Source organism: Nanorana parkeri, unplaced genomic scaffold, assembly GCF_000935625.1.
Source record: "Nanorana parkeri isolate BGI_ZX_2015 unplaced genomic scaffold, ASM93562v1 scaffold705, whole genome shotgun sequence".
Taxonomy (NCBI): Eukaryota; Metazoa; Chordata; class Amphibia; order Anura; family Dicroglossidae; genus Nanorana; species Nanorana parkeri.
The window spans coordinates 305078-332239 of record NW_017306973.1 but is presented as its reverse complement, the minus strand read 5'-3'; the positions used below and the strand labels follow the sequence as shown (position 1 = coordinate 332239).

The 27162-nt window shown below is 40.4% G+C and overlaps 1 protein-coding gene across 6 annotated transcripts in view; it reads left to right on the top strand.

Moving 5' to 3' along the window:
• Window positions 1-27162, top strand: part of PTPRU (protein tyrosine phosphatase, receptor type U) — a 130279-nt gene that overhangs the window by 68538 nt on the left and 34579 nt on the right. For 3 of the 6 annotated variants that reach the window (XM_018563858.1, XM_018563855.1, XM_018563853.1), the window contains 16 exons: window positions 323-442; window positions 3381-3652; window positions 9437-9518; window positions 10666-10781; window positions 12576-12750; window positions 15728-16021; window positions 16377-16670; window positions 16786-16895; window positions 17780-17981; window positions 21493-21595; window positions 24323-24596; window positions 24789-24825; window positions 25218-25356; window positions 25501-25530; window positions 26006-26157; window positions 26359-26549. In XM_018563858.1, coding sequence (XP_018419360.1) covers window positions 323-442; window positions 3381-3652; window positions 9437-9518; window positions 10666-10781; window positions 12576-12750; window positions 15728-16021; window positions 16377-16670; window positions 16786-16895; window positions 17780-17981; window positions 21493-21595; window positions 24323-24596; window positions 24789-24825; window positions 25218-25356; window positions 25501-25530; window positions 26006-26157; window positions 26359-26549 — 2591 coding nt within the window. The remainder of the gene's footprint in view (window positions 1-322; window positions 443-3380; window positions 3653-9436; window positions 9519-10665; window positions 10782-12575; window positions 12751-15727; window positions 16022-16376; window positions 16671-16785; window positions 16896-17779; window positions 17982-21492; window positions 21596-24322; window positions 24597-24788; window positions 24826-25217; window positions 25357-25500; window positions 25531-26005; window positions 26158-26358; window positions 26550-27162) is intronic. The other 3 variants (XM_018563857.1, XM_018563856.1, XM_018563854.1) reach the window with 2 other exon arrangements.

Below are 27162 nucleotides of genomic sequence, written 5' to 3'. Positions count from 1 at the left end.
GTTATATAAGATTTGCACATTATTCTGTGAAATATTTTATTGCAATATATTCAATTGTGGTGTTTAAATTTTGAATTATATGGATCTGTGTACACTCAAACTGACCTCTCCATGCACTAGCTTTAAAAGTTCTTGTATGCATTGTTTGAATACTATATTCATTTTGGCCAACTCAGGTTGTTGTAGGTGACATGTTCTTTAACTTCTCTGACTGCATTATTAGAATGTCCATTTGAGTTGTTCTGGCTCAGTAATCTTGACTGTATACCTTTTTTATCTGCATTTATGTTAATATACTGTTTAATTTGACTTTCTTCTACAGCTGGCTGCACCTTTGAAACCCATAGCGACATTGGTCCCTGCGAAGTGACACAAGGCACAGAAGATGATTTTGATTGGCGCAGAGTGCAGGATCCTCATGGGAACCCTGATTTACCTCAAGGTGAGCACCCAGGTAGCCAATGCACATTTCTGTGGGTCCAATCTGTGTGTACCAGGAAGAAAGCAGCTGCAAACCATTACAAATATTAAGGGGTCTATTCACAAAAGGGTGTTTGGAGAAGACAGGAAAAGTGAACAAACAAGGACAACATAGCTGATTTGGAAAGATTCTCACTTTCCAGTTCAGCTATGTTGTCCTAGATTGTTTACTTCTCCTGCCTTCTCCAAACTCTTCACCCTTTTGTGAATAGACCCCTAAAATATGTCTTCTTATAATATCATTTGAGCACCTCTATTACTTTGATCCATTGATTTAATATCTACCCAAACAATGCTAAGAAAAAGTTCTATTCTTCTGGTCAGAGTTAATGCACATGAGTGAAGCTGTGTAACTGACAAGATTCAGCTTTAGCTTACTGCTCTAATACAAGATGCTAGCTCCAGGCACATATAGCACACACCAACACTGTAATACACTTCAGGAAAGACAAGAGTATACTAGTGTTTGGTTTGTATGTATTTTAACACTGACCTATCCTGTGCATGGACATCTCTGTTCCGCCTAGAGGTGAATGAGATCCATCTCTCACAGCAAATGTGTTTCAGAGCTGAGAAATGTAGTTCACACAAAGCTAGGTCTCTTCAACACACATAGCTAAATACATGAATCCTTGGTCTGTGCTCTGAACCCTTGTAATTAGTTGTCATGATTTAATTTTTTTGCCTTGGTGGAAACACTTCTATCTTAGCCATTTTCTCTGATGTCCACACAGAATCTTGGGGCTGCCAGGTAATGCAACCACGTTGCCCTAAGTCAAGTTACAAGCATAAGGATAGTGCACACTGGTGTACAGATTTTTAAATCTCCAAGTTTAAAAGATAACTATTGCCCAACCTCGTTTGCCATAGTTCTCTTTAGGGTCACAGGAGCACATTTACTATTGCCCTCCTGTGACCCAAACCTCAGCATTTAGCACAGTGCCGCTCTAGAAGTAGAGCCAGATGTGCCCACCCCCTCCCCTGTCTGTTCCTCAGACCTCTAGTCAGCGCTGGAGAATGGAGATGGGAGGGGGAATCCCTGCGGGGAACGATGACTGACATTCACCGTTCACTGCAAGGAGAAGAGCGGGAACTGAGCGATCAGTGGTATGTGACCCCTTAGTTCTCAATCAATAGAGCCAAAGTATGATAGCTTCAATGTCACATGTCGGATCTAATTATGGGGCACAGTGTATTTTACTTTCCACAGAATTCTCCTTTTACCATGTCTGCTCTTGCACATGTATACTTTTTTTTTAGGACCAGAGCAGTTTTTATATTTCTGCTGTGGACCCATTTATTTGGTGATAACTTTGTCATTATTTAAAATGACACTAAACTCAGGAGTTAAACCTTAGAAACTGCATTTGAGTACCTTAACTATTAACAACAATGTATCTTATTTTCTGTTTAACTCGTCTGTAGACCCTCAAATCATCTCTGACTTTGTGCTGACACTGTCCTACCTTCTGGAGGGTTGATATGTTTGTTCCCCATGGTCTCAGTGTGTGTTGTTGAGCTTGCAGCGGAGGCTACTTTACAACACACACAGTAACCAGCCTTTTAACGAGGCTTGCTTTTGGAAATAATGTTTTGAGAAAAAAAGTAGTTTTACTTTTGTAAACAAAAAATATACATTTTATCCTATAAGTTGTTCCATTTAAATTGACATTAAAATTATGTTTCTTGTACAAAGCATGGCAAGTTAATTTACAGTTTTTTTACAGTTTTTAGTTATGTGACGTTGAAGAAAGTAACATGAATAAAAATATATTAATGGTACAAAAATAGATAAAAAAATACAGCAGAAAAACAATAGTTATGGGCAGAAGGGGTTATTAGAGCTGATTAGCATTAACTGGGGGTTATTAAGGGGTTAAATAGGAATAAGATTTATTTAAAAAAAAAGTTAATTGTAAGATTTATTTAAGTGATGTCATATGCAGAACAAAGGTCACACCTATGATTTACATACAAAAAAATGGTAAAAACAAGGAAACAATCCATTGATTTATTGAATTTACTGAATGGCATTTGCAGACTATAGGCATTTTGACAGCTGCCCCTGCTGTGTAATGCAAGGCATTTACAGGCCATCATTTGGATAGCTAGCCGGGGCAGAAGAACCGGACAGAAGAGATGTGTCCTACAAATGTGGTTGACATTTTTAGGATGTAATTCTTAGGCTGAAAATCCTCAAATAGTTAAAATATATCTCAAGCTGTTTTTTTTTTATAGATTGGGTTAAGACCTCTTTCAGGTTTGTTTGCTGTCTGTGTTCCCTCTGGGAAGATTCAACCACTCTATATTTGTCCAAGTGCTAGGAAGACGAAAGTCGTGCGACCCCACAGTAGATGCGGGCGCACGCTGCCCATACACCTGCCGATTATCGTACGATCGCGAGATCACCCGCGATTATCGTACGATAATCGGCAGGTGTATGGGCACCTTGAGAGGGGATTTCCTCTCACTGTGGAGAGATGTTTTATTACATCCTGTTGTGTCTTTAGGACCATTGGTAAAGGAAAAATCTCCCAAACAAGACAGATAGCAAAAAAAAAAAAAACATTGTATAAAAAAAATAGAACCTGATAGAGGATTTCAACATTCACTACTCTATAAAAGAAAAAACCCCTAATGATGGCTTTAGATACACTTTTGTATATGTCCCCTCATGTCTGTATTTTCTATTTAGTGTTTTGCGTACTTTGTTATTGTTGTGCTAGCTTCTTTTTTGGTTCTTCTTTTGCGTGAAATACCAGGAAAATCTTTTAATTCTGTCTCATTAAGTATACTTTATGTCATGATCCCTAACAAGTCATCCATTTACTTCATGTCATTATCCCTGTGCTTTGCATTGTAATGATTCTTTTTCTCATTGATGTGGTTTTCGTATACAGGTTCTTACCTCTTGGTTAACTCGTCTGAACATGCTGCAGGGAAACGGGCTCAGCTCTTCTTTCAAGCTCTAAGTGAAAATGACACCCACTGCCTGCAGTTCAGCTATATTCTTCATAGCAGAGACGCCAGGGGTCCTGGCTCATTGCGAGCCTATGTGCGAGTGAATGGAGGTCCCCTGGGCACAGCTGTTTGGGAAGTTTCAGGGCCACGTGGAAAGCAATGGCAACAATCAGAGCTTGCTGTGAGCACTTTCTGGCCCAGTGAATACCAGGTAACTACACTTCTTTAACTGATTAAACAATACGGGTTTTGAAGGCATAAGCTGTGATATTATATTTCACCAGTGATTAGAAGCTACACAATCACAACTAAAAACCTTAAGTTACAGTAAGAATCTTCCTTTGGTGCCACTATAGTAAAGTAGCCAGAGGCAAGAATTCCATCCTGCCCCCTGGACCAAAACAAAGCCTACCATCTTTCTGTCCTCACTTCAAAGGCTTGGTAGCATCTGTCTTTACTGCAAGGTGACCAATGAGTTGTGTGCTCAGGTGTCCTTCCAGGAGAAGAAAAGAAAATGTCACAAGGGGATAAATAGGGGCTACAAAACATATTACTTGTACAAGTAGTTTCTTAGAACTTTTGCACTTATTTCTCAATGATACCTTAAGAACACTTGTCTTTAGACTTCAGAATTGAGAACAACTTGGCATAAGTATTTTACTATGGTTCTGTGTAAGTGATGAAAAGCTTAATTCACGGAGCTACCACACACGATAAAGATCCTTATTTTCAATTGGATAGTTATTTTTAGCTGAGGTTTAACAAGTACTGTCACATGTCTCAAAATAAAGATCCTTTTGCTTGTGTTAAAGATTTATAAATTGAACTTTAAAGAGTAACTCCACTTTTGTTGAGAAGAAATGGATCCCCTCTGGGTGATCTGTGCACCTTACAAGAATTCTAACCAATTTTGTTGCAGATTACTATCTGTTTCTGTTCTGAAGAAATAGATGTTTGTTTCACCATGTCCTTTTCAAACTGATTCCTGAATGGGAGGGTCGAGTTCATTGTAATCAGTACAAAACACCTCTAGGTTGCCATATTGCATTGAATTGTGTTGACAGATTTAGAATATTACAGTGGCTACAGTTTTAAATAGAAAGGTAATTTTTAATAACATTACATTACAAAATGCCTTGTGCAACAATGTATGCTATATTTGTTTTGTTTTTTCCATTTTTCTTTTAATGGAGTTACCCGTTTTTAAAAGTGGAGTATAGCAACTGCTATAAGGTGTTGACGTTTAACTCCTTTTCTTAGGCTGGTTGCAACCAATTAGCTTCTCTCTTCAGTTTGCTCAGGTAAGATTTGAAAATGAGACAGAGAAGCTGATTGGTTGCAGTGCAAATGTGCTCCACTCTTGATACATTGTCCCCTGTATCTCGTAAAAACATGCATATTGCATCTTGGTGCACTGCAGTGCCATTGCACCTTGCCCATGGATGTGCGTTGCAGCTCACCACCATGCACTACTGTAAGTTGTGGTGCATTGCATTATAAAAAAATAGTGCATGCACCTTTTTTGTCGCATTTTGGTGTGTTAGCTAGCCTAACCAAATGAATGAGTTGCATTAGCGCAACCCACGTTAAAGCACAATGTAAGGCACGTTAGCACACCACAGATGTGTGAACCCAGGCTAAATGTTTAAAAAACATAGTGAAGCTGATTTATGGAATGAACTGCTGGTATGACTAGATCCGGTGTACAACACATCTAAATAATACACACCAATTGGTGGTCCACATCTGATGGCTGTTTTTTTTGCACTCTTTTACTTAGTTTAATGTCATTCATCTGTCCTTATTCATATAGACCTACATTTTTATTAATGTTTACTCTTCTCAGGGTCCCTGCCCTGAAAAGCCTTTCACTACATATACCTGTTCTCCCTGAGTTGCCCAGCCCACCAGTAGATGCCCTAAACCAAGTGGTAATTTTTTGCAGTTGATATTGGACTACCGAACAGCCAATCAGATGCTGCCCTGCTCCCAGCAGAATTCAGCCCACTGCTGTTATTGTAAGGGGCCTCACCTGTTTTTTAAAACCAAAAATATTTTAACTGAATGATACTATTTTTCTGTATGCAAGAAGACCATAGTCCTTTCTCCTTGTCTCTTAATAATTCTGTTAAATAGATTCTTTGTGTCCGCCGGCTAATAACGAAAATTGCTCTTAACATTAGCTCTGTTGTATCCGGCAGAACAATATTTTCTTGTTTTTAAGACTCAAAACCCAACTAAGCTAAAGTCTTTTGGTGGAGTTAGGAACCCCATGTAGGTGTTTGGAAAAATTATCCAATTCAGCTCACTTTCCAGTTTAGCTATGTTGTCCTAGATTGTTAGATTGTTCACTTCTCCAGCCTTCTCCCAACTCGTCACCCTTTTGTGAATAACCCTGTCTGTTTGCAGTGACATAAAAAAACCTGAGGATCTAATTATCTTGTACTAAGGGAAAAAAAATATGAAGGGAGTTGTTTTCTAAATATATAATAAATTACTATCTTTTAAATACACCAAAGACAGAAATGGCAATAAAACAAATTGTTTAGTAGAATAGGCACCTCATTTCACCCTCTGACACATAATTGTTTACCAGTTCTTATACTGGCTTAAAAAAGTACAGGGGTTTTCTGGTCCCCCTTTGTCTTCCTATATTCAGTTCCTGAATGTGGTATGTGGTATAATTAGGGCTAACATATTGTTATGTGAATGAAGGGGAGGTTGTCCTCTTCACTTCATTGTGTCTTCACAGATGTCAGTCAGCTTTTATAGTGCTTATTTTACTAACCATAAAAGTATGTTGCTCACTTGCTTTCTTTTGTTCTGCTGAGAACAGAAATATTAACTGTCACTTTTCAGCTACATAGTTATTTAATGTGTCTGGAGTAATATGGCACTTTTATTGTCACAGGCCAGATTTTGGTTATTGATGTTTGAATACTAATAGACTTGTGCTGAATATACTTGAAACAGTATGACTGTTTTATAGGAATCGTCTCAATGAAAGGATCTAATCTTTGGAAGACGATTGCATTAATGGAGAAGTATTGTGAGAGTAAAATATACTCTTCTTAAAGGAGAACTATGGGGTATACTGAGCTTTGGGTCACGGGAGGACGCTAGTTTGTGTCCTCCCGTGACCCTGGGGAGAACTATGGGGAAAAGCACTGACCCCATAGTTCTCCTTTAATACTTAAGAGGCAGGAGTACCTGGGACACTGCAGCCGTCACACACTGGCTCTGTATACCAAGGTCTGAGTGATTGTATAATCGCTCATCGCTCGGCTCATGATCTTCTCCCTGCAGAGAGCAGTGACTGTCAGTCATCATCCCCGCAGAGATTCCTGGGGTGGACACAGCTGGCTCATGCTCTAGACAGTTGTCAATCAGGAAACCAGGTAGACCCCAACAACATTGGGATGCAGTGCGGCGGTAGGCTGCTATATGTTGAGTTTGGATCACAGGAGTACATTAATAAATGTACTTCTGTGACCCAAAAGAGATGTATAGCCAAAAAAAGGTTTGGCTTTAATTCTCTTTTAATCGATAGTTTTGAATTATGAACAGCTGTTATAACGGAAAAAGAACAATTGATGCTGATGGGAAAAATCCAGTTGAGTTTGACCCAATTTATCTTTTCACTGAGCAATTTTTTTAAATATATGTGGCCAGCATTAGACGACCTAGACATTGTTGGAAATACACCAGCATAGACTGTAACTATGTCTTTTGAGCACTAGATGGCACTGTAGTGCAATGTTAGTCCCTATGCTGATCATTGTTTTATCTATGATATATACAGGAAGTTCTATCTGTATATATGTTTCCTTATAATGCTGTATTCCTGTATACACACATGTAACGTTCTGCTAAGCAAGTAGATCTTAACTTAAGATCTCAGTGCTTCATCTCAACACATAACCAACAGGCATTAGATGGCAGTCTGAAGAATTGAGACATTTCAAATGTTTATTTGTTTACAGATGACCACATATGTTACAATTAGATTGCATAATAAATTTTAGCTTTACCAACAGCTATGTAGTGCCAGGGTCTACCTGATTGGACATAAATTAATAACAGATAGCTAAAGTGACACTAAACTCAGGAGTTAAACCTTAAAAATGCATTCAGATATCTTCACTATTAACAAAAATTTGCCTTATTTGTGTATCACTCAGCTGTAGTTCCTCAAATCATCTCGGAGTTTGTGCTGACACTGACCTTCCTTTTGGAGAGTAGTTACTTTTGTTCTCCATGGTCCCCGTGTGTGTTGTAAAGCACCAGGGGCCTTTAGGTCTGGTAGGAATTTTAAGGGGGAACCCCACCCCCAAAAAACTGGAAAAAAGAATGTGGGGTCCTCCCTAAAAATCCTACCAGTCCCTTGATCCGATGGCCAGCTCCGCTCATTTGTTTTGATTTGGCCGTGGCCTGAGAAGACCCACGAACGAATCAAAACAAATGGGTGGAGTCGGCCGTGACGTCAACCTCAAGCTCTATGTGTATGTTGACATTTGGCCGGCTGCTGTCATTTGGCGGTGTGTATTCGTCGGGTAAGGATGGGTCGGCAGGCATCAGGCTTTTCTTTATTTCGACAGGTCTGTGGTGTCATTGACAATGCTGGGCGCCGTGATTGTCCATTGGATTACTTCGAGGGATGCATTTTTTATTTTGTGATAAGTTATATTTTCTCATATAACTTGCTTGCTTGGGGAGACCCTGTCACATAATAAAACCACTTCTGCCACCTGCACTTTGTTGTAGAGAACTGGTTTCCTGAAGTCTGCCACCTGCACTTTGTTGTAGAGAACTGGTTTCCTGAAGTCTGCCACCTGCACTTTGTTGTAGAGAACTGGTTTCCTGAAGTCTGCCACCTGCACTTTGTTGTAGAGAACTGGTTTCCTGAAGTCTGTTGTGAAACTAACACTTCCAGGAGTGTTGAAGTCTGTGGTCCACAGCAGCTCTCACTGGTTCCTACTACTTTCCTCCACATCAGTTCAAGAGAGATTAATAACATCAAGGTCAACGGAAACCAGGGAAACTACTGTGATTGATGTCATGGAGTATTCAGTCTCTAATTTACACGAATGTGCTTTGCTGAAATGGTTTTATTATGTGACAAGGTCTCTAAGTAAAAAGAAACTTTACCCACCAATTTAATGTCTGTCTGTTTAATTTCTTTCAAGGCATGACAACTGTCAAGGTTACCAGTGTGCTTTTTTCCACTCTCCACCAAGCTTTCTAAGCCAAGATTAGATAATGGCTGGTGTCATATCTAATCACAGATCAGGTGCAAAATAGAAGCTAAGATGGCACCTATGTTGGCTGTAAAGGATGGGAGGGTGTATTTGCACTTAGAAAAATGGATTCAGTGTTAACTGGATGAATGTAGCTGGCCACTTAAAGAGGAACTTCACGGATATCTTTAAAATAACAACAAACACACCTTTAGTAATATTTTTAGTAATGACAATTTACAAACACATACTTCTAGATAATTGCCGGCTTTGTATACTTTACCTATCTTCTCTTTTCTTCCCCAATCTTCTGACAGTGGCCATGTTAACTAAGGGCAGATTAGTAGCTCTCCATTTACTTCCTGGAACTCTGACACATGTGACTAGAACATGTGACCATGCACATCATCCCAGGGGAGGAAAATGCCTTTCTGTGAGATCTCATGAGATTACAGATGAGATTTCCCAGCAATGCTCTGCTGATGTAACCTTCCCAGGATGCAATGCTGTGGCACAATACATAATGTGTGCCAGAAGTGGACCAGGAAGTAGAACTTACTCTATTTGTAAGTACATGAAAAAAAAGTTTGTTTAGCGAACAAATGTAAGATGATTTTATATCAGCATGCAGAGCTGCACACTGAGGTGATTTTTAGTGAAAGTGGGAAAAGATCCACTTTAATGGCACAACGTCTAGGCATTCTATACACTGATTGTGTCCTGCCATATTTATGTTGTTTTCTTGTCTTTTATTTTAGGTTTTGTTTGAAGCAGAGGTGTCTGGAACTCCTCAAGGATTCATTGCATTGGATGATATTCTACTGCTAAGTTACCCCTGTGGTGAGTATATAGTACCTAATAAGATTTTTAAACTTAATCAGTTAAGTAGTGCCAATGGAAAAGATCAGGAGCAAAGTGCAGTAATACTTAAAATACCAATTTCAGATTTCTGTAGAGCATTGATAGAGAAGGCAACTGTATTGTCAAATTGATACCTTTCAGTGGCTAACTAGCGGGGAAGGAGACTGGCAAACATTCGTTCGCTGATCTCCTCCCTGCTGAATGTGTGGTCCCGTAGCTGTCATTGCTCTGATGCAGAAGCCAAGCAATAAGCTATTGGACCCCTATTGCCACCTTACAGAGTACCTGCCACTACTAATATGCTATCCTATAGGGGGCTTGTAAGCTTCCCTATGTGATAGCAATTAAATAAAGTTAAAAAAATAGAAAAAAGCTTTAAACAAAATTGTATTAAAATAAATGTAAAAATAATTTTAAAATGTTTGTTAAAGTCCCCAACCCCCGCGAGCACGCACGCATTAACGCAAACACACGTCGGGTGCGCCAGAGTAAGACCAATAATTCTAGGCCCTATATTTATGGATATCTCTAAACTTGTGACCTCTTTGGGCTTTTAAAGCATCACCTATGAACAATTTAGGGTATCATATTTTGTCGCCTGTTTCACGGATGCGCGCAATTTTTTACCTGGGCATGTTTGGTATCTATTTACTTATTGTAACCTCATCTTTTAGATTTTTTGGACACTAAAATTAACTAAAGTGCATTTATTACTAAATATTAGGGTTTGATAAAGAGTTACGCCAATATCGTGCAACATAAAAAAATTGCTATTGCCACCATTTATTCTACAGGGTCTTTGCTTAGAAAATATATAATGTTTTGGAGGTATTAAGTGATTTACAGGCCTAAAGTGTGGATTATAACGTGTGCAAAAAAAGAAAAAAAAAGGCCTTGGCAGCAAAATGGTTAACGGGTCTGTCACTTTTTTTTGGCTTTCTACAGTTTACTGTAGTCAGGTGTAATTGGCTGGTACGGGTTATGGTGCTTTATTGTAGTGAGGTATGATTGGTTGGTACGGGTTATGGCACTTTGTACATGGACACTGAACTTTGTACTCGTTATTGAATAAGCAGCTGTTGTAGCGATTCCCAATCTTCATCATCTCCCCTCCTTTTGTTTGCAGCCCAGGCCCCACACTTCTCTCGTCTGGGTGAGCTGGAAGTGAATGCTGGGCAGAATGCCACATTCCAGTGTCCTGCTGCTGGCCGGGCAAACGATGGAGAAACTTTCTTACTGCAGGTATTTCCTTTCTCTTGAAGGCCGGGATGAATATAGTGAGGACAGGTGTCTGAAGGAGGAATTGGGTGCTTTGCTGAGAATGAGATATGCTTCAAGGAGAGGCAGAGTTGTTGTATCAATGACACAATTCCTCAGCATGACTACTTTATTGTGTTTATTCACTTGCACATTAGACTGTTCTGTGTGATGCAGATGAACACAAAGTACTGGAGATAAAGGCGGTATAAGGTTTCTATGACAACAACTTGAACAAATGATGGTGCTCACTGATAGTGTAACTTTAGTGTAATTAGGGGCTGGTATTTTCCTGGGAGATGAGTTGACTCTGTGCGGAAGCATTCAGCTCTTATTTCATTCATAAACCAAATGTTCCTATTCATTCAAGAGTAATGTAATTATAACATTGTTGCAGGATGTACTCAAATGAATTGTTTGTGGCAGACATTAGTCTAATCCAATCCCAAATATGAGGCTCTTTAAAGAAAACTACATTTCCATTAAAATCGATGTTACATATAATTGCTACACAAGGCATTTTGTAATTTGATGCTTTTATAATGACTTTCCTATTTCAATCTGCAGCCAGCTATGATTTCTTTAAATTGGGAAAAAAGTTCAGTTTTATATTTGTACAGTTACAGTACAGTTTATAGATGGAAATTCCCAGACTTCAGCTTCTTCCAGAAGTCTCCACATAGTTTGGGTTCAGGCTAGAGACATGCCCTAAAATGAGTCTAAGTGCTGAAGTGCAGGTCACATCAATCCCTGAGTCCCTGTGGTGCTCCTTGGATCCCAGGATAGGTTCACTTCAATAGTTTAAAGCTGAACTCCAGGCAGATGTAAAATATTGATTTAAGTTACTTGAAAAGGGAGAAGTAGAACAAAGAGCCAATCAGCTGTGCTACAGTGCTCATCTGCTAACAAGGGACATGGAGATAGGCCGAGAGATCAAAGTAACACTGAGATAAGCTCATCAGTCTGCTGCTTTTCCTTTCACTCCCCAGCACATGCTGGGGAACGGACAAGATAAGGGGTGGCTCAGTGCTTAGCACTTATGTCTAATAGCACTGAAATCTCTCTCTGTGCTTGCTTGGGTTTCCCCTGGGTACTTAAGTTTTCTCCCACACTCCAAAAACATGCTGGTATGGTAATTGGCTCCTTCTAGAATGTGTATGTTTGCATGTGAGGTTGGAAACGTACAGTAGATTTTAGACTCCTTGATGTGAATTAATGGTATGTAAAGTTCTGCATAAATTGGCAGTGCTATATAAGTGCCTGTAATAAATAACATAAATTAGACCTGTAACTGCAGCAAAAATTCAGTCTTTTGCCATGCCAGAAAGATTTGTGATGTATGGCATAGCTATGTAAATCTCAGAACAGGATGAACTGAAATACAAATCCTTTGGCAGGTATAACAACTCCCTTAAATTAATTTCATCTGTGCCTTAGCTGTTTGCTGTTTAACTTTAATCCTTTATGAGGCACTTGTGAAGAAGCTACACCACTAAAGGGATATAGTGGTGGAGGTGGTGGTGGGGCGTTGCAATGTATCTTATTACAACACTGAGACTGATTATTTGATTATAGTAGGCAGAACCTCACACTTAGCAGTCACTTTCATTAAGAACACCTAAATGAAATATCTTAATAATAATAGGACGAAAGAGGTAGGAATCTGCCATAAACCGTTGACAGAGTATAGAATTTACTTGTAGGGGTTTTTTTTCAGCAAAATTCAAGTTTCGCTTTCAACCTGTTTTTAAGCAGTTGCATTTATTGTTTGGTTTATAGAGGCAAAATGGAGGCATTATCTCAACAGGGGTAATACAGCACATCAGCCACTGGCGACTGCTGGCCTCCTTCCAGCTCTTTGAAGCTGGGCGTGAGGATCAGGACCTGTACCGCTGTGTGAGCCGCTCCATTTATGGGGCTGGAGTGTCTAACTTTGCTGAGCTCGTAGTGAAAGGTGAGAGTTGTTGGGATCAGATTTGCATGCATGCCGCTATGTATCTAACATACAGTCATTTTGAATGTAGAACACACAAAAGTGGGCTTCATGTATCAAACTGCCTTAGCATGGAAACTGAACAAATAAATGTCAGTAGATATTTGACCAAAACCCATGTAGTTGCCACAGTTTTGCCTTTTTTGATTCTGCTGTCAGCTTTTCTCTGTTGTAGAGAATGGTGTAGTTATAGGCTCCTTATTTTTGAAAATGTCTGAATTAAGGTATATGTTAGGTCCAAAGTTGTTTTTTTTAATTATGGATAGAGTGGTGACAACCCCTGTTAAATTTTTATTGGTCTTTGTGTTATGAAAATTCACTCTCTCTACTGTATTTATCCTAGTGACCATTGTCACTGAGACTTGAATAATGTAGATCTAAATTGTCTTAGAATTGTATTCGTTCGAGAAAATTTTTCCACCCTGTTCGATTTTTTCACTGCTTTCAAAAACGATTGTCAGTTTGACCCTGTTAACTATTATAAAATTGAAAACAAATGTTTTGAACAAAATTCTACTGGGAAATGGCCAGCTTTAGGGAAAACCAAAACTTTAAGTTGGCACCAGAACAGGAATAGAGGGGGAAATCTTCCAAAGGAATGCTTGTTCCTGATACAACTTTCTAAGAGGGGAATTCTCACATTTTGGTGAGATCTTTTCTTACTTACTGTTGTATTTACAGGAAAGGAAATTATGGAAAACACCCCGAAATGGTTTATACCATTTCCTACTTTATCCAAGATGAAAAATCTTTTTTGCCCTTAGATAAACATTAAGATTTGTTTTCATTGCCTGTAGCAACCTACTACAGTTGCCTTTTCAACTGTTTAGCCCAATAACTTCCTTAAATGTCAAAGATACTGTGTAACAGCCAAAATGTTCCTATATGCACAACAAAAATTGATACAATATTTTTAAAAGTAACTTGAATGCAGTGAGTGTTTCTAATTTTTTTAGAAAGATAAGCAAAGTAAACATTATCCTTAGCAAAGTACTGTATACATTAGCTTTATTCCTCAAAAACACATAGGTGCATCATGTATACTGAGACATTTTATTCAATATATGGTTCATTTGTAATTTATCTTACCCTATTTTATAGGCTTTATTTGCTGAAGTATATGTCATTTCGATTAATAAAGTTGTCAGATGGGCCCAGAATAAATACTGTCAGACTCCCTTGAATGCTCTGCTTGTCTCCTAAGTCTGGCGCGAGCTACACGATGCAACATCAGAGCAGTTACAGCAGACTGGATGATTCCATCAGCCTTGTTCTGTACAATCAGGGAGTCTATTTGTATACGGATCTGCCAGTAAGATCTGGAAAACACAGCAAAGTTAAAATGGAGAAAAGGAAATGAAAATAAACCTATAATTTGCCCATTAAGGGCAAAGTAACAGATTTGCTAGATATGATACCGCTGCATTGCTCATACTTACCTTTTACTATGCTCCCCTGCCACCTGGTCCACCTGCGAGAAAGTCAGTACTTTAATATATGGGCAGCCATGTTATTTTACCCCTTCTTTGCAAAGTACAAACACATGTGCTTGAGTTGCCAGTTGTCAGTCCCAAATGCTGTCATGAGGGGGTGGAAGAGCCCTGTGTAAGCTCCAATCCTCACTGACCGGGATCTTAAGCTAAGTCATACATGGCTCAAATGTTGGCCTACTCCTGGTGAATTGGCACGACCCAGCTTGACAAAAGTTGATTTAAAAATCGACTGAGCCAGGTGGGAAAATATTGGTTTAACAGTGACTGTCTGGTACTAGTACTGTTTGGGTATTTAGACAGCCATAGGTGCCAGGTGCCATGGCTGTCTGAAAACAGTAGCTGACAGGGCAGATTCTTCCATCCACGTTAAACAGTGTGGATGGAGGAATCTACTGATTTTCTCTCATTCAGCCTGCTGGCTGCACAGAAAAAAATCTAACTGTATATGGCTAACTTTACAGAGGGATCTCTGGTAGACAAATAGGATAGTGGGGGAATGAATGGTAAGTATGAATGGTAAACCTATCAAGCAAATCTGTTATTTTGCCACGTATGGGCAAGTAAAGATAAACTTGAACTCAAGGTGCATTTGCAAAGTCTCAAGGTATGAAACAATTTAAAGTCCAACTTCAAACACATTTTTTGTTCTCATTATCGATTTAGTTGGTTGGATCCCCTAGCTCTCTCCTCCACACAGGGGGGAGGGCACAGTAAGCAGTGGCCAGGTGCAATAGCCAGCCTGCCATTGCAATTTGAAATGGCCAATATCAGGCTGGCTATTGCACCAGTCCACTACCTGCTGTATTTACATTCAGCTACTGTCTGCGGAATCGTGCCACTGGGAGCTGTCATTTCCTGGGTGAAGCTATTCAAGCGCCATGTGCTTACCATACAATTAATTAAAAATGATAAAGGTGGGACAAAAGTCATTTTCGGTTTCAGCCTGACAAATTCTGCTGCTGGAGGTGTGGCACCGCAAATGCGCCTCCAATCCACAGTGTGATCGCCCACACTGGAACGCATGGTACACATTTGTGTATTTTATTTTGAATTAAGGATGGTATTTTTAATTTTTTTTTAATCAGATTAATCGATAAAATAGTGAGCCACCTAATCGATTATGAAAATAATCATTAATTGCAACCCTACAAGAATTTCTAAACGTTCGACTGTCTAAAAAATATTTTAACTGGAATTAGGCTTTAAAATTGTTCTTGTTACCAAAAAAGGCACTTTTGATACATGAGCTGTATAGCACCGTCTAGTATTGTAGTTACTAATACATGTAAATCATTGTAATAAGATGCATGCTATCTGTATCAATAATTAATTGTCCAAAGATCCTTATGAACTTTCATGCATGCTGTTGCCTCTTGGTGCACACTTGCTTAATACGGACGTACCTTTTTCCACATGCTGATGTATTGCTGCTAAATATTACACAGAGCCGCCCACCCCTATTGCTCCGCCGCAACTTTTAAGAGCCGGTCCCACCTATCTGATTGTACAACTTAACACTCGCTCTATCACGGGTGATGGGCCCATTGTGCGCAGGGAGATCGAGTACCGCGTGAGTGGAGGAAGTTGGCGGGAACGGCATGCTGTCACTGCGCACACATACAAACTGTGGCACTTGGACCCTGACTCACAGTATCACATTTCTGTGCTACTTACTCGCCCTGGGGAGGGAGGCACTGGGAGACCTGGACCAGCCCTCATCAGCCGGACAAAATGTGCAGGTAGGTGGCTAAAATCATCATATAATTATTGATATGTTAGGATGTGAATATTATTTAAGTTGCTATTCTGGAAGACTGTAGAAGAGCTGTAAGTTATGTTATAGGAACCACAAAGCATTCAGTAAATAGAGAGGAGTGAGATATGCTGAACTGCGAGGAGGTTTAAAAAAAGAACAGCAGGGCTTTGTTATGATGTAAAGATGCTCAATGCCATAGCTGTTGGGTATTATTGTATTTCTGGCAAGCTGAATGGCACATCCGAACAGCTGTAGACTACCATTTATTCAACCAGTTAGGGCATGAGTTCACAGTTTTGCTTTCGACCTGACTGTGTCTCTTTATTACATCTTTTCAGAGCCCATGCGAGCGCCTAAAGGCCTTTCATGCACAGCTGAGCAGCCACGCCAGCTGACTTTGCACTGGGAAGCAGTCGGATTCAACATCACCCGTTGTCACACCTACTCTGTAACACTCTGCTACCACTATGAATTAAGCACACTGCAAGACTGTGTGACAGTGGAGGGAGGAGCCAGTCATTATACTCTCCGAGGTCTACCTCCATATAGTGCCATCCATTGCCGCCTTGTGATTTCCAACCCTGAGGGAAGAAAGGAGGGCAAAGAGGTCACCTGCTATACACAGGAAGATGGTGTGTGAGATACCCCAGTTTAACCTGGTTATAGTTATATGATGCAGATTACTTAGTCTTTCCATAAATGTGTAGAAGCATGCAAAAATGTAGAACTCTTTATTTTGTTCTTCAGTTCCAGGGGCTATTGCCTCAGAGTCTCTTGCCCATACCGGTATAGATGATGCCATTCTGATGTCTTGGGATGAGCCTGCTGAACCTAATGGGATTCTCACACAATATGAGGTGCACAGATTTATAATGAACATTCTTCTTGCTCTTTATTGTTGTAGTAAATTAAGGTTTTAATAGAGTGATGTGATGGTCCTTTTTAAGTTATTTTTCTTTATGTACATATACATATTTCTACTAGTAGTTATTGCATTATAAAGGCTGCTTTATACAGCTACCTTCTGTAAAAATTACGGAAGGTCATATATTAGGGGCAGTATTATCTCAGTACCCACTGAACTTTCCTATTAAGATTCTGCTCATTTGATTTTTTATGCCACATATAGCAAATATTCAAGGTAACATATTCCTGTAGACAGCGTATATTATGCCTGTGCAAGGCCAAATTTCTGCATAGACAACCTTGACAGTAGCCTAGGGTGGAAGGGCAGTGAAAGATGGCACACAGCCACCTACAGATTATGTTCTTGACAGATTCCCGTCTATAATAAACTTTTTCAGACTACTGTCCTGCCTGACTCTGTAATGTTTGTGTATTTTAGTTGGTGGAATAATGTATGAACAGATCATTTACTCTGGGTATGTGTACCAAGAATCCAACAACTAACAGAGTACGCAACATTGTTACATAGTTATATAGTCATGTTGAAAAAATACTCAAGTCCATTGAGTTCAACAATTATTGCTACTCTTTTAGTAGACCCTGAATGTAGTGAGGCAGAATGGACAGACTGTTTAAGACTAGGCAGTTGACTTCGGCAAAAAGAGAGTGGAATGCAACAGTTGGCCTAGGGGCAGGGATAAGGTCATGCATGTTTTATTTTATTTGAGTTTAGGTCCAGGTGTATATGCATACATTATTGCTAAAACTTGACAAATATTGGTATTACTACAGTCATATATGTCAGCTCATCACAATAATCTATCCTTTCCTACAGCTCAGCTATCAAATCATTGAATCCTCAGATCCTGCTGTAACTGTGCCAGGACCACGTTCCACAATCTGTAAACCTCCTAACGAAACATCTCAGCTTCTCACGAACTTGCATCCAGGAACTACTTACCTTCTTAGTGTACGTGCACGCAATAGCAAAGGCTATGGGCAAAGTGCTCTTACTGAGCTGACCACCAATATTTCAGGTACCTATTCGCCATCAGTCTAAGATGTTCTAATGTCTATGTGTGTCTATTAATTTTCTTGAACAATCCACAGATCCTTTTTTCAAAGAAATCTAACCTACTGGGTTCAGTTCTTTTTTGTCCATTTTATTTATCACTGGAACAGATATCTCCATCAAAAGATTTACCCTCACTTTTTGTTCCAGAAGCTACCATAACATTTTTGATTTCCTATCAATTTCTGTCCAGGTGAAAAGGGTCACTAGAACAAATGCAAAATATAGATTTTCCCTGTAGGGAAACAGACAGCAATAAAAACCGGACAGAGGTTTTAACCGTCTCTATCCAAAACTAACTAAAGTTTTTGCTGTAGATACAGTTTAAAGCTGAACTTCAGCGATAAATATTTATACAGTATATACTTGCATTGGTCCAGCTTGGCACAGTGTAAGTAAACGTAAATTATCCCTAGCTGGGCCACAAGGATCCTGTAAAACATTGTAGTAGCTGAAACAACTACAGTGATTTACAGAGATCTTCTGGGAACTTTCCTACTGCTGTGAAAACACAGGGGGTTGCCCGCTCAGCACAGCGGCCATTCAGTGAACACCTAGTATATTTATTATGGAATGCTAGGCGGTCTCTGATTGGATGAGGGGCAGTGATGTCAAGGAGTTGGCTAAGATTCTGAAGTGAAGGAAAGAGCAATATATCTTCTTTGAAAAAACGTTGTGTCTAGGTATTTATGGCAACTCACTATTGCTGTTCATAGGGAGTGGTGTATTATGGTTTTGTGCTGCCCTAGGCAAGTCTAAACTAGGCTGATCCAGCTGCGCTCAGGCTCTCCCTTCCTCCCCTGGGGGTCCTGGCACCAGTCTTTGGCCGTCCATTTCAAAGCTCTGCTGCTGAATGACTGAAAGCAGGGGGCTGTCTCCCCCCCCCCCTTAGCCACTTCCTTCTTCTCCTCGGGTAGAATGGAGTCTTGTGAAAGCGAGTGCAGTGGTCAGGCACTCTTTTGGCTGTTGCCACTGACTGGGTGACATTTTGCCTTGTTTGCCTTGCGGTGGATACGCCTCTGTTTATAGGTATGAGCATCCTTTTTTGACCTGATTAACATTTCTGATCTGAATAAGTAAAACACAGGGTGACTTGAATCGCTAAAAGGACATGAACAATTAAATGTGACTGCAGCACTAAGTGGCTATAATTGATTTGGATATAATCTGATTATTATATCTCTCAATATACATTTTTATTTACACAGGAATGCAAAAAAGAGAAAACAACTAAAATTCCATCTAAATATGAAAAGCAATTTTGTGTTCCTTCTGATGACTGTATGTGTTTAAGATGAAGTATTTATATTAAGCTGGCAGCAAGGAATGCAAGTAACTACAGAAAGGGGGTGTTTGAAGGCATGTCAGAGCCCGTGAGTTTCTGTAGACATTAGTTATATCTTACTTACTTTATGAACCATATCTGTAGCGTTACCACTTATTAAAGACCGGGGGGCATAACAGGAGTTTATCATGATGTTTATGACATGATAGTAGCTTAACATTGAATAAAACAAATTAGGCAATAGCTGTTGGTTTAAGGGAGCCCTTTATCGGCAGAGCTGCCAATAAACATTCAGTTTGGGATCATGGAGACATTTCCTGGTGGCAGGTGAACTGGTCTTCAACAGATTTGGTCATCCACAGTGAAATAACAACCCATAGTTAGTTACCAATCAGAATATACTTGTCAAGTACCTGATGTGATCCTGAGATGACGAGAAGAACCTTCCTTTGCAGCACTGGTCTGTTCGCCCCTGAGAGTGGGACAGGGGCGGACGGACTGTGTGAGGCACGGTCATCGCTAGGTAGAGATGCTGAAGACACGTGGAGCCAAACACCAGGCAAATAGTCAGTCAGAAGCATGCAGGATACCAGCTGAGTAGGTAAGCAGAGTCAGAGCTGAGCTTGGTCAGTAACTTGGAAGCAGTGCAATGTAAAATCGGAAGGCAGTAGCTGGGTCAGGACAAGCCGAGGTCAAGTCATGCAGGATGAAGCGGTATCAAATCAGCAGACAGGAGTCGGAGTAGTGGAACAGGTGGAGAGCAGCAGAGGTTGAACTGGGTCAGATACAGGAGCAATCAGAAATCAATGCTGGATACTAGCTGAAGAGCTTTCAGTACTGAGTGCATGCAGGATGCGTCTCACAAGCGCATGTGCAGCGGCTCTCACAGTACCTGTTGTGCGTCTGCTTGCTGAATTTCCCTGACAATACTGTGCCCTTCTAATTGCAGTAGATGGAAAAGCCACCACTGGAGAGACTAAAATGTATGTAGGAAAAGGCACCTCTGTTTTCTAAGGAAAGCCTGATTTGAATTATATTGATAATAGCAACAGCAACATACACAACTCTAAATTCAGATGCTAACTAAGGTCCCAAAAACTCCTTGCAATGTCACATGCATTGTGAGTGTGTCACTTCTTACAATGTTCTCCAGCAAACCAACAAATTTGTGATAAAGTGAAAATTTCTTTATTCTTGTATGATTGCATATAAGAATGCTTTTCTATGTGGTCCTTCAAGAATCAAGAGCTTAAAACTTTAAGGCCCGGCTCACACCTGGGCGTTTTGTAGCGCTTTTGAACACTCTGCAAAACGCTCAAAGACCGAAATCCCATTATTTCCTATGGGTATGGTTCACACCTGGGCGTATTACAGGCCGTATGAACGCGCTACAAAATGTTTCCATTGGGATACAGCCAAGTAGCCCTCGGAAACGCGCGTTTTTTTTTGCCGCGAATCGCGGTAAAAATGCACGTCCCGAAACGCGCATATTCGATACGCCTAGGTGTGAACCCAGCCTTAAACAAGCTTGTTGATATGCTGGCAACATATCCATGTGACCAGGTGGAGTCGTTGCAGCACCCTCCTACATAGTCAGTTCCAGTATGGTGTGCAAGAGGAATATACTCCATGTCTCAGAACTAGGAACATACACAGTTGCACATTTTAAGTTCTTTGCTTCAAGGTTTATTTCACATTCTCACAGCAAGAGGACTTTTAAAGACATATTAAAGCCACTAACAAAATCTGTCCACACTGCAATATGGAAATTGTATAAAACTATTGATATATTATAGAATGTACAAGAATTGAATACATGAGAGCAACACTCCACACCCCAGCTATTTAGCTGGAGGGACAGATGATCATAGTAATAGCTTAGGCAATTTTTTGTAGCCTGGTACAGGGATAGCAGATATATTACACATAACTTTCTTCAAGTGTATAAATATATAAATGTTGGCCAAGAGGAACTAGTGAAAAGGTATTTAAATAGTGGAAAGAATGAGGGATCTATGGTATGTCTTTTCATGCTTTTTGTATGCTGAAGGTAATATATAATACTGCATATTGTGTTCTAACGGCAATATTTTTGCTGTGGGTTAAAGGCATTGCATTGTATAAAATTCCAGTAATTGTCAGCAATATGGGTCACTTTTATAACAACTATGTTGCCGTTTTCTCCCTCTAGCACCTGCGTTTGATTACAGAGACCTACCTGCACCAATTGCTGAAACTGATCAAACCATTACGGTTCTTTTAAGGCCCGCACAAGGAAGAGGATCCCCTGTCAGGTACATTTTTCTGCCATTTTCCTACCTTCATTAGATATGTCTTTTTAACTGTTATTTTTATTGATTTTATTCCACAGCACTAACATATTCAGCAGCATTTTACTAAGAACGTAGATCCATTCGAATCCCTCCTTATCTGAAAGGGTTTTTTTGTGCTATTTCTGCTAAGCACAGAAATAATCAATTCCTTTTCCATGACTCTGCCTTCCTCTAAAGACCCAGCCCTTTGTCCCCAAATGTTACATTGCTGAAAAATTAAAGTGTATATCCAGCCCAAACTTTTTAGTGTTGGATCAAATTGGAAAGGGATAAAATCCCCTGTCAGGACTTAACTGCAATGCGGGCCTCTGTGAGAGAGATTTCCCCTCACGGTGATGACAGTTCAGTGACGTGCGGTACCTTTTTGGTTTCGGGTGGGGCATTCCCCAGCCTGCCGAAGCCCTGCCCATATCACATCATAGTCCTACCCCAGCCCATCCGAAGCAATGCCCCCAACACGGTACCCAAGCTAGTGTGAAGGACGGAGGGAGGAGAAAGGAAGGAAACAGGGAGGAGCCTTCCTGTCCCTCACTTGCTCATCAGTGCTGAGGCCTCCGTGGTTTTTCTTTTCTTTTTTTGATTAGTCAGGTTGGACCAATGGCGCTTTGCCATTGGTCCAAACCATCCACAGAGCTTACGCCTCTAACACAGAGTAGAGGCTGTGACAGCTCTCGCCTCACCAGGTTAGGTTACACAAGCAGTGGGGAAGCCCACTGCTGTTTAACCTAACTTCCTGTTAAAATCAGGATGCAGCACTGCCTGTAATTAACAGGCAGCGCTCCGTCCATGACAGGTTACACAGCGGGGAGGCTTTCCCTGCTGTGTTACCTGCTAGAAGCCGATCTGAATGGAGAAAAAACTGTCAGCTTTAGACTTGAAGCTGACAGCTTTTTCCTCCATAATACTAGGTGAGCTCTGCTTCCCCTGACCGCATGTCCCTGTGACAGTTTCACCAGACAGGAAGCAATGAAAAATCTGCAACATGGGCATAGACAGCAATAGTACAATATACTTCTAATATTTTGTCAGCTATGTCTTCTGTGAGAAGATCCTGTGCCCTCTTTGCTACTAAAAATTTAGTACAGCTCAAGAAAAGATATGGTAGAGTTGAAAGTGTGAGGCATAGCAAATAGTTTATCAAAGATATTGGCTTTAACCCTTTCACTGCCAAGCCCCAAGCTGGCCAGACCATGTTTGCAAATATAGCATATCATTGATGGGAAATATAGTTTTCCATGCCCTACATTGTAGTTCCACTAAGCAGAGCAGCCTGTAATTTACACAGACTGCCTATAGAGCACAGAGGTAACCATGTCAAAAGGAGCCATGAGAAGATGGAGAGGACAGCTAAAAAAGTAAGTATCTCAGTTCATATACAGCAACTGCATATGCCTGCTACTTGTACACTTGGTGTACATTGATAGCATGTGTTTTAAAAAAAATACTGCTGCAAGTGAGTCTGTTAATTTCCTTCCACCCTTCCTTGATCCCCTCGCTCTTCTCCAAGAAGCTAAGGCTATATAAGTTCTCTTGCCTTGCCGAATAAAGTGGGTAAGAGCTTGGCTCAGTACTGTAATATCTGCATGTTTCAGTAGTAATCTGGCAAAGATCATTTGAATTAGGTGTATTCTACCAAAGAGTAAACCAGGCAGAGACTCCCACAGAATTAGCTTTTTACATATCTTAATATTAAAGGGTTATATGTAGAGCGGTGAGGGTGTTTTGACAATTTTCAAGCCTAGATATGTTATATGTTCTTTAGCTAAGGCAAGGTGGGAAATGTCCTGCCAGAGCTTGTTGTCGGCATTGGTTAAGCAGAGAATGTGTGGGCTGATTTCATTAGGGTTGTGGAGAGTGCTTATGGGAAGAGGAGATCAGTTGGTTGGTAAGTATTTATGTCACTACATATCAACAGAGGATCCAGGTGCAGCACAAGAGGGAGGTTGGGCCGCAGCCAGGTGGCTATCAATCAGGTGCATATAATACTTATTGATCGTAATAGCATGACCACAGGTAGACAGCCCAGAGTTTTTATTTGGCTCTAAATTAGTTTTCATTTAACTTTTCAGCCACGTAGTGGGGGCCCATCAGGAAATTCTCTGCTGCCTTGGCAGAACAGTCTGAGCCTATATACAGTGTGTGTGTGCACGTATATACAGTATGTGTATATGTATGTGTATATATATAAATATATCTATATATATAGATATAGATATATTTATATATATACACACAGTATATACTGTAGGTTGACTGTAAGTTTAGTTTAACAATCATACAAGCTCAACTCCAGTCAGCCACAAAGTGGACAGGCCTTTGCTCTCCTCACATACTGCTGGCCCAGTATTTTTTGTGATAATGTCAGTGTGGGGGCGGCCGTCTGACCAGCGAAAAGAACTGGCTTTGTGGGACCAGGCATTGATAGTGTAGAAAGCCTGCAGGAGCAAGGAATCTGGTAAGTATTCCTGCCTGTTCCTAACCCCCTAGACCAAATGAGCATTAGAGGCTTACTATCTGGTGGATGGGGAAGTAGGGGGTAGTGGAGTACCAGAACTGGATTATTTTGTTTTTGATGAATAGAGATTAGCTTTAAGCTTGTTTAGTAATTGACTACCTTGCCAAAATCTGATATGTATTTTACTACAAAAAAGCGTTTTGTTATTTCACATAAATGTTTGTTGATTTCAGTTTTTATCAGGTGCTGGTTGAGGGTGAAAGTTCCCGCCGGTCTCGGCGTGAGCTTGCTGTCCCGGGCTGTTTTCCTGCGGCAGGTGGATATGAAGAAGCAGAAATGGAGGGAGCCACTAGTTATGTAGGAGCAGAACTTCCACCCAGTGAATTGCCTCGGGACACTCCCTTTATTGTCGGTGACAATCGCAGCTATGGAGGCTATTGGAACCCGCCACTCGATCCTCGGAAAGGTTATCTCATCTATTTGCAGGCCGCCAGCCATCATCGTGGGGTAAGTCTAATAGACAAGTGTGAGCTAAATATAAATCTTGTAACCCAGAAGTAAATGTCTTTATGTATAGGTACTTAGAATATTTAAAAAAAGATCATTTTTGGTATTCACCAGTTTGCAAATACCTACAGCAGGAGTGTCATTTACTTTTGAAGATATATTTGCCAATTTTTTCTTTTTTTTTCTTTATAGGAAACACGTCTAAACTGTGTTAGGATTGCCAGAAAAGGTGACAACCGTATTTATTGTTCCAAAGTGTTATATATTTTTCTTTTACAGCTCTTTTATCCCATTTATTTCTCTATTGATTACTTTACCACCTCCTGCAGTTTTACTAATTTACATATCACTTTAGCTCTCTGTGGTGCTGCCACACATTCTTCTTCCTTTCAAACCCTCTATTGATGTCTTATCCATTTAAAATAGTCTTTGTCCTCTTTCTGTGTTAAGTTTTACAGGCTGTCTATTTGTTTTATTCTGTCTGTGTTCTCATCCTGCTGTTTGATCTCTAGTTATCACCCCAATATATTTGTTCATTGTCTTAATTCAATCTTTGTATGTCATTTTAGATATCTTCTGGTCATACCTTCATAATTTCTATGTTCTTTTACTCTTTGGTAGCTCCCTGCAAAGATAGCCACCGCTTCTCTATGGCCCCACAGCATTCAGAAGAGATGGGACTTGTGCTTGGTATCTGTGCTGGTGGGTTGGTTGTTTTCATCATCCTGCTTGGTGCTGTCATTGTCATTGTACGGAAGGGGTAGGTATCTAAGTATTCTTAATTGTATGTTGCATGGCCCAAGTTATTGTACAGTTTTTCTTTTTTTCCAGTATTTGATGTTCCTTAAAAATAGTACATTACATAAAGTTTTCATACTGTCCTTTTTTTCTCTAACGCTACCAGAAGAACTCAGTTTTCTTATGCATACTATCCGTAAGTATGATTTTGGAAGTCTGAGAAAACCACATTAAATTAGGGTTTATCAAGTCAGGCAAAAGCTTTGGATTTCCAGAGTAAACTTTGTTAAAATCACAAAGAAGGTCTAGCTGTGCCTGCCTGAGGTACCTAAGAATAACAATAAAGATACCCTATCTACTCTCCTGCTGGCTTTGTTAACATCTAGCCGTATAAGTAGTTTTTCGGTAACTTTTGCACTCTTTGCAACTTCTGTTAAAAGACTTCATATCTGGGAAGCTAAAGTCTGCTGGCCTGCCACGGATGGTTGGTCTTTGGGTAAAGAAGAATGTGGTCTAATTATCTCTATTATTCTCCCAGCCATATATTTCATGCAATATCAAGAGTTATGTGCTTTTTATTTTGTTGAACCCACTTTTATACTTTGTGGCAGAAGACTCAAGAGAAATACACCATGTTACTTTATAACTAAAATAGTTCTTAATTTTGGCAGGAAGCCAATGGGTTTGACTAAGTCTGCCCTGCCAGTGCGGCATGAGAATTCCTGTGCTGCAGTTCCTAGGGAACATGCCAAGATCACAGATCAACCTAAGCTACTGCAGGAAGAGGCAGCACTAACATTCTTACACAACTATGGTTCTCGAGGTGAGTCCACTGTTCATGCAGTTGCCACTTCCTTAGGCAAATACTGTAACAAATGCAGATTTGACAGTTGTTTTTTACTTTGCATTGTAAGATTGATTTTTGGTGCAGTCCATGCAGTAAACCAAACACCATGTATAAGTCTTATGACAGTTAAGGACACTAAAGCTAGCAGGAATTTATTTGCTTTTTTTGTCTTCTCAGGGGAGCAACGTGTTGGCTCTGTGACGGAGTCAAGCAGCCTTCTGGGAGGGTCACCTCGGAGGAATGGAGGCAGGAAAGGCTCTCCATATCACACGGGGCAGCTACACCCTGCTGTACGCGTGGCAGATCTTCTCCAGCACATAAACCAGATGAAAGTTGCAGAGGGTTATGGATTTAAACAAGAATATGAGGTATAGTCTCTTGAATAATCTCATCAACTCTGAAAAATGTCCTTGATGGGTCACATCTGACTTGTTAGAAATACTTTTCTATGGTTGTTCCTGAGGATTGTTCAGTCTCTAATGAGTCTCTCATGCCCTCCAGGGCACATTCTAGAACAGACAGAACATGCTCAAGTTCAAGAACAGACCGAATATGCTCTCCAGACCACATTCTAGTAAAGGCAAAGTATGCTTTTTAGACCACATTGTAGAACAGACCAGTGGCGGAACTAATAACCATTCTGCAGGGTCCCAGGTGGGCTGGCCTGGTCGTCGGGATCCCTTTCCCTGTACCTTCTCCCATCTCTTCTTACCTGCTGCTGCTGGGGCCCGGCCTCCTCCACCCCCTCCCCTGTCACCTCTGCCATGCCGCCCCGGTACAGTTGATACCCATGTAAGAGGCCCCCCAGACCCCTCACATGGGTACCGGCCATACCTCCCTGATGGAGGTGTTCTATTAAAGGTTGTGACTACGTTAGAATTTGTGACTGGTGACGTGGTCACATGTTTTAACGTAATCCCGCCCAGTTTTTTGGCGGTGGAATGTGTGACCGCCAATAGGTGAAGCATTCCCGCTTTCCCA